The sequence below is a fragment of the Oncorhynchus gorbuscha genome, linkage group LG16, assembly GCF_021184085.1.
Source record: "Oncorhynchus gorbuscha isolate QuinsamMale2020 ecotype Even-year linkage group LG16, OgorEven_v1.0, whole genome shotgun sequence".
Taxonomy (NCBI): Eukaryota; Metazoa; Chordata; class Actinopteri; order Salmoniformes; family Salmonidae; genus Oncorhynchus; species Oncorhynchus gorbuscha.
The window spans coordinates 7398091-7410207 of NC_060188.1; the positions used below are offsets into that span (position 1 = coordinate 7398091).

At 43.8% G+C, this 12117-nt stretch overlaps 2 protein-coding genes, 1 long non-coding RNA gene and 1 other non-coding gene across 5 annotated transcripts in view; 2 read left to right on the plus strand and 2 right to left on the minus strand.

Annotated features, from left to right (window-relative positions):
- Positions 1-2881, minus strand: part of ern1 (endoplasmic reticulum to nucleus signaling 1) — a 33329-nt gene extending 30448 nt beyond the window's left edge. For both annotated transcript variants that reach the window (XR_006832458.1, XM_046305314.1), the window contains exon 1: positions 2529-2881. Coding sequence is in view for 1 of the 2 variants with exons in the window: in XM_046305314.1 (XP_046161270.1) it covers positions 2529-2609 (81 nt within the window). In the remaining variant the exon portion in view is untranslated. The remainder of the gene's footprint in view (positions 1-2528) is intronic.
- On the plus strand, positions 2704-10143 carry LOC123999475. The gene is made up of 5 exons (XR_006832459.1): positions 2704-3180; positions 3267-3380; positions 3583-3699; positions 3892-8235; positions 9273-10143. It is a non-coding gene; the product is annotated as an uncharacterized LOC123999475 (long non-coding RNA).
- The window catches only part of tex2 (testis expressed 2), a 55163-nt gene continuing 46991 nt past the window's right edge, over positions 3946-12117 (minus strand). The window contains 4 exon segments of the mRNA XM_046305313.1: positions 3946-7074; positions 8027-8147; positions 8558-8767; positions 9259-9372. Of these exon segments, the coding sequence (XP_046161269.1) occupies positions 6919-7074; positions 8027-8147; positions 8558-8767; positions 9259-9372 (601 nt within the window). The 3' untranslated portion in view covers positions 3946-6918.
- On the plus strand, positions 4034-4175 carry LOC124000959. Its single transcript, XR_006832722.1, has one exon. It is a non-coding gene; the product is annotated as a small nucleolar RNA SNORA50 (small nucleolar RNA).

Genomic DNA, 12117 nt, shown 5'->3' on the forward strand with positions numbered 1-12117 from the left:
ACAATTCTTGGCAGGTTCCGAGCTTTCACTCTTCCTCTGCAATGAGGCCATGTTCCATTAGAGAGACAGAATGAACATGCCTAAGAGTTCTCAGTGGTATCAGGTACATGTGATTGTACATGTGTACATTGTACATGTGATTGGCAGGTTTCCCACCATCAGTCAATAGGAATCAAAGCCTTCCAAGGAAGAGGGAACACAAAGGAGGGGCAAACAAGTACTTTTTCAGTGTAATGTAATGCTACTGATGCTTAGTGCTAAAGGTCTCAGTGGTAGAGACCGATGAGAAAGTGTTTTTAAATGTTTACATTGCATCTAGGCTTAGGCCTAAATGTTCTCAACCACTACTGGAACATCTAAGGGAGGCACTAGCCTACAGAATTCATAGGCCGAATCAAAAAGAGAGTGAAAAACATTGACGCTAGATGCACCCTCCAGAAGGGACATGGAGAACAGAAACCGGACACGGTACAAGCTGCTTCAGAAATACTTAGTGGAACTGAATGTAGAAATGACCTTCCAACCTAAATCTGCAGGATCCCTGTTAACTGACCTACTATATCAGAACAGACCATTGCCTTGAAGAGGTGTTATTGACAGCAAATTTGACAATTTGCACAAGGTAATTAATGCTCAACTCTAGCAAGTGCTTTATCAACCTTGCCTCCATTAATTCACCTTCAATGGAACATTTCCAAAACAGTCTGAATGTTTCCTCCCATTTGTAGACTCGCTGTAGCGCTCACAGTTTGTGTGCAGGCATGAATTAAGACAGGAACTGATGATGCTCATTATCTGGTGACCACAGATCAAAATCTAAGAGGAAATGTTTTTTTTGAAAAGGTGAAGAAATTAAACTGACATGGTGTACAAATGGCTATGCATGACCAGGTTATGTATATTTTGTGTTGAACAACCTGCGTGTCCCATCTTGAGCATCTTGCCCTCAACACCACCTTGCATTAAATTTCACTGTGGTTTTATTTTAATTGTCTACTTGTTTTGCCCACATGCAATGCACACGTAGGCAGGTCAGATGGCCAGATATTAGTGTGTGCAGAGACTTAAAACATCAAGCATGTTTGCTTTGTGATTTCTCTGTGCATGGCCATTTGAGCTCCCTTCCACTTGTCAAAAACCTGTGGCACTGTCTCTGCCGCGGCTGCACGTAGACAGCCGCACAAAGTGCCTGCACAGCCATTGGCCTTGTGATAAGATAGGACGCGCACACACACACACACAGTCAAACAGAACATACACAGACTGAACTCTGTCTATACGCACATGGTAGCACGGCCTGCAAGTAATATATAATAATAATATAATATATGCCATTTAGCAGACGCTTTTATCCAAAGCGACTTACAGTCATGTGTGCATACATTCTACGTATGGGTGGTCCCGGGGGATCGAACCCACTACCCTGGCATTACAAGCGCCATGCTCTACCAACTGAGCTACAGAAGGACCTGGGACAATAAACCAAAAATTATCAACACCAACCAAACCGACCACTTATCATGGACATTTTGCTGATATCATTCATTACAATAAATACCCTATAGGGGCCTACTAGAGAAATGTGAAGTTTTAAATTAAATCAGTTTTCTAATATGGGTGATAGTTGATGGGAAACTGATAATAATACTACTTTAAATGTTGTAGCTAAGGGTAATAAATGAAAATAAAAAACTGGCCCACATTAATGTTAAACTTATAGTTCAATGTATTGTTATTATGACAATAGTCAATTTATCGTTATATGGATTTTTGCCCAGCTTTACCTACAAGTCTGACTGTAAGAGTATGATCACAACCAGAAGAAGCATGCTGAATTACTAGGGCACTGAGGGTGTTAAACAAACATCCCTGCACTGCTATTCATAAAGCTACATGTTGGATAGCTACATTTTGAAAGCACTATCACAATATTTTTATTTTAGGTTTTAGAAAGAAACATTTAACACATAGCAATGGGCTTGCTCCAGCAACCAGTGAGGTGGTGGAACTTCACCTGATTAGTCTTTACTGACAGACTCTTTACATGGGGGTCTAAAGTCTAATCGTATCAATTTAGCTAGGGTCCCCAGCCTGGCTCTAATGCCTTGGCTTCATCTTATGGCATGGTTAGATTAGCCAACTAGTGTGACTTAATGGCTAGGTTGATGAATAAATGCTGTACAATACATTATCTGTCATTTTATCCCTACTACAAAAACAGGAGACAAGCTAATACTACAGTAACTACTTCAAGCAATTTAACAACATACTATATTGGCCTTAGCTTAGTTGGAGTCGACACTGGTTAACTAGGCATAAAATATATAACTGGTTGTTAGCTAGCCAACCAGCCAAGTATACTAGCAAACGTTAGCTAGCTAATAACCATTTAGCCAAAAATATCAGCTAGCTAACTAGTTGTAAATATTAGCTAGGTGTTAACCCTTAAACCCATTAGCTAACTAGTTAGCCAATATGCCAATTCCTCCCACTAAGGTTCAGTATCGTAAGTTAGGTTAGCTACTTACCATTTGAAGTGGGTCAATACTACACATTAACGTGAAAATGCACCACAATAGGGCCCGACTGCTAACCGTCCAGTCCATCATACAGTCCAGACGGGGTAGTACGAGTTACATAGAATGCAATGCGTCGATACAATCAAGTTTTAAAGAGGCATTCCCAAAGAGTTACGATATCAAAACATGTCAGTTTGTCTGTGGCGTTGCTACTCTTCTTGCTTCGGTAATCAAGTGTCTCTGTCTCTGGCTCTGTGCCGGTCCAACTTGCATCTTCCTGAAATGAATATGTGGGTGTTGGACTTAGATTGCGAAGTCCGAAACAGTGGAGGAGGGGGGAAATTCTAGGATGTCTCTCCACCAATAAGTACATAGCTAGCTACCGGATATGCTTTGCAAGCAAGTATAAATTCGTCGAGGGGCTTCCGGTCACATTACATCAAGCAAGAGGAACATGGAGCTGGTTACAGACGCGTGGCTCAGTCTGCGCAGACTAAACTCGAATTTTGTTTACCCATATTGTTTGATGGACGCTAGAAGATTATACATTGAAAACTGTAGTGAGTGAACGTCCAACTAATCCCTATTATGTAATTTGGCAAGGAACTCAGTGAAAAGGCCATTAGCTAATGGCTAACTATCTACTTACGACTCGTTCAAGGTAAGGTTCATTTATCGACATCTGGATTGACTTTAAACATCCTTGATGCTAAATCATTTCGTTAATGTTTTGATTCTATTCCCCAGGAAAGTCTGAGGCCATTACGAGCACCACAATCATGTGCGGAGACTGCGCACGTGGTCCGCAGCATGGCCCTCGAGTCCACGTTGGGACAATGGAACCCCTTGTGTTCTCTTGAGGTAGTTGCATGCAACGGCAATTCAATAACTATAGAAAATATCCATGGTTATGTGAATGATGTTTTAACGCGTTAGACTTCTGATTGACAGTGAAGTTAACTCTTGTTGTTCTGACTCATAACCCAGGCATGGACATCAATGTGGTTGTCTCCAGTCTTGGCGAATAACTTTTTTGTTCTTATTTTTGCCTTTGCGACTTCAGGGAATCGTAGAGTTAATGTGGCTTGTCTTGGAGCAGGTGGCGTGTAAGCCATTAACAGCGTGGCTCCTTTCTACGAAGGAACCCTGCAGCATTCTGGTTTCCCTCAAAGACATGAAGGTGAATACTGTGATCTCGACATCTGTAGTGCAATGGGGGGGGGGTTATGAATGATGTTTAATGCGTTAGACTTCTGATTGATGGTGAAGTTACCTTTTGTATTCTGACATAACCCATTCTCATATCAAACTGACTGACTGTTTGAAATAGTGGGCTTATTTGTGATTTTTTTTTTTCTCTTCATGGTTCTAGATGCAGTCATGGGAGTCCAATGTGGTGCAAAATGAATACCACGGAGAGACTTCAACTAATACAACTCAATTTATTCATTTAAGTTGTCCAATAAAGTTAAATTTGTAGTGGAATGTTTGGTTTTCATTTATATCGTAACTGTATGCACTGTCTTTGAACCAGCAGAGCCCTCTCCATGGCTCTGTAGGCCAAGCTACAGCTGCAAGAACAAATCAAAGGCTTGTTATAACTGGGGTTACTTGGCATTTCATCCCAAGTTTCTCTTTTAAATGCAACTCACATCTACTCACTAATATTTGTCATGTGTGTGTATTCTGAGCTTTAATCTGAATACTTAATGATTGAAGTACCATTCCCTAATTTTAGAGCTACAAGGAATAAACCAGTATTGTTATAGGCAGATGAAATCAACCTTTTTTTTTAGCTCTGCATACTATTTATTCAGTGACATTTTAACCTGTTGTGTGATCTGTGCAAATGTCCCTATATCTCAAAAGCACAAAGTCACGATGGCCCAAACAACCACTCATTAGTTTGAATGAGCCTAGGATGAGGTACTGTCGTCAAAGCACGACTAGTTACATGCAAGCAATGTTTTATTGATCAGAACTGTAGTGACATCGCTTGATGCAACAAATTCCAGATATATTTTTCCCATCACTGCAAATGTAATGATCGGTGGCGTATGAGGAAAGAACCTATGACATGACTTCACACGCACACTTGACTTAGCTGTAAACATTTGACTAGAATTTCTTGTTATTCAAGTGGCACTTCTGCCTCATACACAAACATTTGAACAAAGTTGTGGCAAACCCAAATGTTACCGGTTAAAGTTATTGGCAAATTTCATGAATCTGAAATTTGCGGGGAAGTTTATTTTTCATATGTACATAGCATGAAGTAGGGTATTTCAAGACAGGAAATTGATAACGAAAAGCTGTCATATTTGCTGAATGGCTCATGTTTCCATTGGTTGAGCGGTATGGCTAACATAAGTTATGGCTGTTTGAATCACCAGCTGCAGGCATCTAAACATGTTCAGAATCTGAGTGTGTGAAAGCTGTACCGTGTCCTAGCTGGTGAACGTGGTCTAAGATAGTGGTGCTCAACCGCCGGGCCCTGGGATGTTGCTGATCAGTCCCTCCGATGGGTGTCTGACAATGAAGTAATGTAGCGCAGTGGTGCTCCAAAGAGGAAACGCATAGTTTTGGCAGTAACTAAGCATGCCTTGTCCGAACCACAATGGACCACGGGGCAGGAGCCTATCTCCTGTTTCTGTATTGTGAGACTTGCTGTACAAGGTCACCCCCTGAATAAGACACCAGCTTTGCCAGTTGCTGGTACAAAAAAGGTTGAGAAACAGTTTTAAAAAGAGGTGTGTGAAAGTGCTGCTTGGCTTATAAGACGAGACAAATGCATTTGACCTCTGCGTTTTAAAACAGTTGACAGAATATTAACTCTGGAAATATCTCCTACCACTGCCAAAGTAATGACTAGATTCAATCAGATCAAGCATTTACCAGGGATAGACGATACCCGCAAAGCTAATGTTTTGGAGGTGTAACTTGAAGCTGTGAAATCGGTGAGCAGCTGCTCTTGTGATCATTGTCACAAAGCCACACCGGCCCACACATTAGAAGTTCAGAATGAGAAAGTATAGTCTATATAGAAATAATGACACTCAAATTGAAAATCAACAAAAAATATATAATTTCTATCAGCATAATTAAGGTGTAGAAAACATCTCACATTCCAATGTTGGAACTTGTAAACGGGTCTGCATAGGATTTCTCTTAATGCGACTCAAAACACAATGGCAATGTCTGCTTTAGGTATAATTCCAGAAGCCGCTTGTGGATTTGACTGCTCTAATGCAGTTCCACCAGCAAAACAACCATTATGTAGATGTCGCCTAGAGCGGATCTGATTGAATCGAGCCCTAAGTCAGCAGTCTATTAGGGTCCTTTATATTTGACCCAGTTAGGGAACTGCCTGCTTTACATGTACATTCATTAGGCCTTCTGTCTACACTACACACCTCTTTTGACATCATAGCTGTAAGACTTGTGACAATACATAGATTTATGGTTGGTATTTGTACACATCAACAATGTGGTTTGACTTCAGAATGGCTGAGGCAATGGTGGACAGAAGACACTGAAGGCCCTATGCATTTGATGAAAGCTCCCAAGCTATACAGTCAGTAACTACTATATATGGCCTTCATCTGTGACTTACTCGGGTTTCATACCTATGCCACAAGAGTGTGTGAGCACGCTGAGCTAAAGCATAGACATCTTGAGGATCCAACACACATTTTCAGGTCTCAGGCAAGGGTATTCAGTAACTACCACATGCAGTTAGAGTTGTTTTGGGGGTAGGATGGTATTGTTGACCTGTTTGCATAAGGAATGCCACGCGATGGATGGGGAGGGGGCGGAGAGAGGGATAGACATTGTCTCACAATGCCCATATGTGCATTAGATGATGAAGCATGTGACAAATCACACACACACACAGCCTTCTCTCTATGACCATCTACACCCATTCTTTTTTCATGGGTTTCGGGTCTGAAAGTCAATGGAAAAAGAAATGCAGGGAATATCATGGAATTCGATTAGTACACACACTTTTCATGTTCATCTATGACGTTTGGTGTAGCTGCTGTATATCACAGGTAGTGTGGTTCTTCAGTTTACACTGCATGGCAATTTGTCTGACCACACACACACTTACAATCCAAATGGTCTGTGAATCCAGGTGAATCCATGACCTGTCTGATTGACACCGTGCTCGGATTAATATTCCCTCAAACCAATGATGCAGTATTTCCCAGCCAAGTGCGAAGTATCTCACTTCCTGGTAGAGGATCCACAGTCGAGTGGCTGTGGGATTGGCCCACTGTCCTGAGGGGAGGACAGTAAGCCCCGCCCACTGCGACGCTGGCACCAGTGGTTACTGGGATGTCAGGTCGCCAGTGACTTATCCTTAGCAACACCCCAGAAACGGAGAGTCTTGTTGTCTTCACACGTCAAAGAGTTCAGGCTCCGAGAGGTCTGGGTCCCTCAAGGCATCGGTCGATGTTGTCACAGTTGCCAGGTTGGCATTAGAACGGGTGTCCATGGCAGAGTGCATGATGGGTAGCCAGAGGTCGTCCATGTTTGGCATCACAAATATTTTCTGTGAGAACAAAAACGAGAACTTGAGTAACTAGGAGTAAAACAGAAAACACTTCAAGCTAAAGGTGTGCCACGAATATTTATTACATTTATGATAAGCCTTTTGTCTGTGCATGTTTGACAAGAACACACATCTTAGTTTATCACTTGAATGCTGAACGAGGTGCTTTGGTCTAGCTGGTATCACAAAATAGCAATTTATAGTAGTTATACAGTATGTGTTTCTGTGAAAACAACAAACAGGCCTCAACACCAGTTACAGCAGAAAGGCAGATTTCGGACAAAAACCCAGGAGACTGCAGTCAATCTTATTCTGTGTGATTGGATTTGGGGATTGTCTGGAGTCTGGTATTTTTGGGAAGCCATACATGGTGACTCACAACTGATTTGTGCGTACTTCTGTGCCTGAGTGTGTGTGGTAAGGATAATAATAATGTAGCGAAGTCTCAAACAGGGATACATGTAGTTCTACTTCGTAGCCTGGCAGAATAACTGAGTTGTGAACAGGTGTGCCTCAGGGCAGAGTTCTAGGAGCAGCCTGATCATTATATGAAGACAGAGAGCCACAAGCATACTGTCTTTGAAGTACAGCTTGGTGGGCTGCTGTAAATACATCACACACCACTCTTCTGTTGTCCCAGTCCCATCATTGTCTAACACTGGGAAGACATTCACTTTGTTGACAAGGGAAGAGATGCAAAGCTTTCGATACATATTGAACAAAAGATACATTCATGTGATGATATGATTAATCAAATTGTATTAACAAATAGTTAGGGGGACTTAGATCTTTCTGACCAGGAAAGACTATAGAGCCCAGAGATGTTCCCAGGCAGATCCCATGTTCAGGGAAAGCTCAGTCAAAGCTCCTGGATTTCAGATCACACAATACAGTTATTACATAATCCAAGTAGAGAGCTGTTAATGCTCTACTCTCCCTGTTCTCAGCGTACCTGAAACTCCTGATCCAGTTTCTTCTCGATCCAGTCGGTGACGTGGGCCAGCGTGACCTCCCTCTCACCCAGCTTGGGCCGGGCTTTCAGCTCCAAGTGGGGGGGACTCCTGAAGCCATACCTGGACGGGGAAGGTTCCCTATGTTACACCCATTTGCTTACTGTATCCTACTATCCTGGAGAAGGTTTCTCTTATACCCGTTGAACTAGTAAGCTACTAGTCTAGTCTTCCTTTTTATAATGCTTTGACTCCTCTACTTCATATTACCAGCAGAGGACATGTGGGCTACTGTGTCAACAAGCCAGGCTAAGCCCTTCTGTATCTCTATAGCTGAATAACATTCATAATCACACTGGATATTCAATATTCAGACCTTACCCCTGGAGCGGAATGTACCAAATTCTGTCTGCGGGGGTAGGTGCTAAGTATACTGTATCCTAATTGTGGGGGAGGTGGTATGTAACTGTATGAAGGTATTGTGACGTACCATTATCCTGTCAGTGAGGGGAGGTGGGATGGATGGAACGTACCATATCCTGTCGGTGGGTGGGGGTGGTATGTTGACAGCCAGCATCCCGCGGCACTCCAGCACCTCCACGGTGAGAAGCAGTGGCGTGTTGGACACCTCCTCGATCTTCTTCTTGATAAACTCTGTCTCCGTGGCCTTCTGGAAGTACTTAGACTTGGCGATCTTGTCCACAAACCTCATGATCTTACTGGGCCGGTGGCCTCCGACGAAACTGTGAGGGAAGAGGAGGAGATTAAGTAATAGGAGGAAGAAGAAGGAGAGAGGACAAAGAGCAGAAAGAGGAGATGGAGAATGAGGGAGAGGAGGGGAAGTGAAGGAGGTGAAAGAGATGTCGGAAAAGGAAGAGGAGGGAGTGAGTCAGCATCATCAGATATTCATTAGTCTCTCCCTCCACCCACTATACAGGGCAGTGAGTGGGTACGTTCTGTCACTCTGGGCCGGAAAGCAGTTCCTGCCTGTATCTGTTTGTGGCACTTAGGACAATACCTTAAACTGGGCTGTAAAAAAAAGTATAACCAACAATTGCTGCACGATTATTAGCCTGCATAATTGACTGTGTTCTCTGTATCTTCTTCATTGTAATATTCTAACAGCTAAAATGAGCTGCAATTCACCAATTAGTGCTAGAAAGAGTCTCTGAAGTCTATAAAAACACACAAATGGAAACAGACAGACACGGCCTGATGCAAATGATGTTCTTACCCCTCCGCCCCCAGCATGTCCATGGGGATTTCTGGGGGATCCTCTTCGTCAGACGATCCAGCACTGGAGGACTCTTCGTCACTGTCTGCCAGGCAGTAGGCCCGAGGTCTGGGCCTTTACACACACAAAACATGAGAACAAAGGGGATGAGTAATAGTCAGCTTTAAGAAATGGAAGTGGAAAACAGATGAAAATTAGTATGAGCAATTGTCTGTTGTTATTGGGGAGCGGTGTTGGCAGCATTTGTGTCTAGGAAGCCCTCAGCAAATCCAGTCTGGACACAGCAGTTCGTTCCAACGGTCAAAGCTGACACTCCTTCAGTCCTGAACGGGGACTAACATGTACCCTAGACTAAAGCCTAAAGGACTCCCATGTGGTACAGCATGAGAAGTCATGTTTCTGCTCACAAGGCCATGCCCACTGTTTGCAGAGGGAGTTTCTTCCCTTTTCGTCAAACCAAGTTCACTCCGAAGAGGATTCACTGAGCAGCTCAAAGACTATCATCAAATCCCCTATGAAACATTCCCAGAACGATTGATCCCTCAGAGGCCTCGGCTGGGAAATAGCCTGGTCAGTGGTCACCGACCGGTTGATCACGGTCGACTGGTCGATCTCCAAGGCATTCCTAATAGATCACCAAACATTTCTGTAAAAAAAAACAATAATAAAGCCTTGTGTTCCTTGTGTTTTTCCGTTTCACTGTTGGTGGTAGGTGCACTTGATTCAGCATCATTAGTTGCACCAGGAAGGCAGGGTTCCCATTCTTTTACAATTTCATGCGTCTGAAGGTAGAAGTCAGACAACACAGCAGGCCCAAAGAGCAAATCAAGTGCACCTATATGCCTACCACTGGCCAATCAGGTAGCTCAGATCACCGTGTGTGCACAGTTTCCTTGAGCCATAGACGGTAAAATGAAGCCTAGAATGCACAGTAAAGTTGATACTGTGAGATTTCAAAAAGTTTACGAATACAGCAAAGAGCTGCTGTTTTTGTGAGCAAGTTTATGTTTAAGTTGTCATTCAGCACAGTCAACACTTTAACCAATAAAATGTGCGTTCTCCCTACTTCCACTAAAACTAGCACTGCAGCTGCATTGAAGGAGTAGTCGATAGCAGAGTGCTCCGATAAGCTTGCATTGCAATTACCAGTGTGATCATATACCTAAATGTTTTAAATATAATTTCAAAATGGTCTGAGAAGAACAACATTGGCAGGGCAATTCAAGCATAGCAATATGCAATGATAATGTATTGGGCCTATAGCCTACTGCACAAACCTCATTGTTACAGAACTGTTTGTAATGGGCTTACGTTTAAGTCATGTTTTAAACAAATCTGAGCTGTAGATATCGGCTTGGATTTTGACTCAGAAAGTGATCTCGACTCAGAAAAGGTTGGTGACCACTGCCATAGAAGATGGCAAGACAGAACAAACAGATCTGGTACCAGACTCATTCCTTGCCGGGGCTTTTAAAGGATCGACTGGCTTACAGGGGAGCTGATTCCATGAGACAAAAGAGGGTGAAATATGAAATGAGGGATGATTTCAGTATACCAGGCAGAAAGAAATCTTTCCCAAACTCACCAGCAATAAGACATCCACCGAGGTCAGAGGTAGAATCCAGAGAGAGAGGGAATAAAGGAATGAAAGAAGGAGAAAAGAATATGCAAATGTGACAGTTAACAATGCCTCTCATTCAAACGCAGTGTTTTCAATCCTGTTCATGTGATGCAGGTTTTTGGTCCAGCCCAGCACTAACACACCTGTTCTTGAATCATGTGTGTTGATGTGGGCTGGAACAAAAGCCTGCAAATCCTATGAGCGTAGAACAACACTGAACAAACCCTATCAATTCAGCCATTAGCACATGCTCAAAGCCATGCTGTTGATCCTAGATTTACAGCAAAGAAATGTTACTTCTCATTATCCCCTCCCAGCATCCACTAATTGACTAATAGCATTTTTGTTGGAAGTCAAACAAAACACGTTGACAGTTCCAGATGAAGTCAGGCAGTGAATGGAGCCAATAAGTATTTAGAAAAGGTGTTGCTAAGTCACTCTGTTCAGTATCATACATCCTGAATGCCACTAATGTGATTGCCTACATAACCAAAGAGGTGCACATACTTTAAAGTACTATATAAGTAAGTACTTGATTTTAAGATTTATAATATCTCACTGAGTGCTCTTCTTTTAACCACATATGTAAATAGAACATTTTAAATACCACATATCTCTATGTCCTTACCCCTCGCTCCCCCAGCCCCATCTCCCTCCTATCTACTCACCCCTCACTCCCCTGCTCCTCCAGCCCCTCTCCCTCCTTCCTACTCACCCCTCTCTCCCCTGCTCCCCCAGCCCATCTCCCTCCTTCCTACTCACCCCTCTCTCCCCCCCTGCTCCCCCAGGCCGATCTCCCTCCTTCCTACCACCCCTTCCTACTCCCCCACCCCTCCCCTGCTCCCCCCCCCAGCCCCATCTCCCTCCTTCCTACTCACCCCTCTCTCCCCTGCTCCCCCAGCCCCATCTCCCTCCTTCCTACTCACCCCTCTCTCCCCTGCTCCCCAGCCCCATCTCCCTCCTTCCTACTCACCCCTCTCTCCCCTGCTCCCCCAGCCCCATCTCCCTCCTTCCTACTCACCCCTCTCTCCCCTGCTCCCCCAGCCCCATCTCCCTCCTTCCTACTCACCCCTCTCTCCCTGCTCCCCCAGCCCCATCTCCCTCCTTCCTACTCACCCCTCTCTACCCTGCTCCCCCAGCCCCATCTCCCTCCTTCCTACTCACCCCTCTCTACCCTGCTCCCCCAGCCCCATCTCCCTCCTTCCTACCACCCCTCTCTCCCCTGCTCCCCCAGCCCC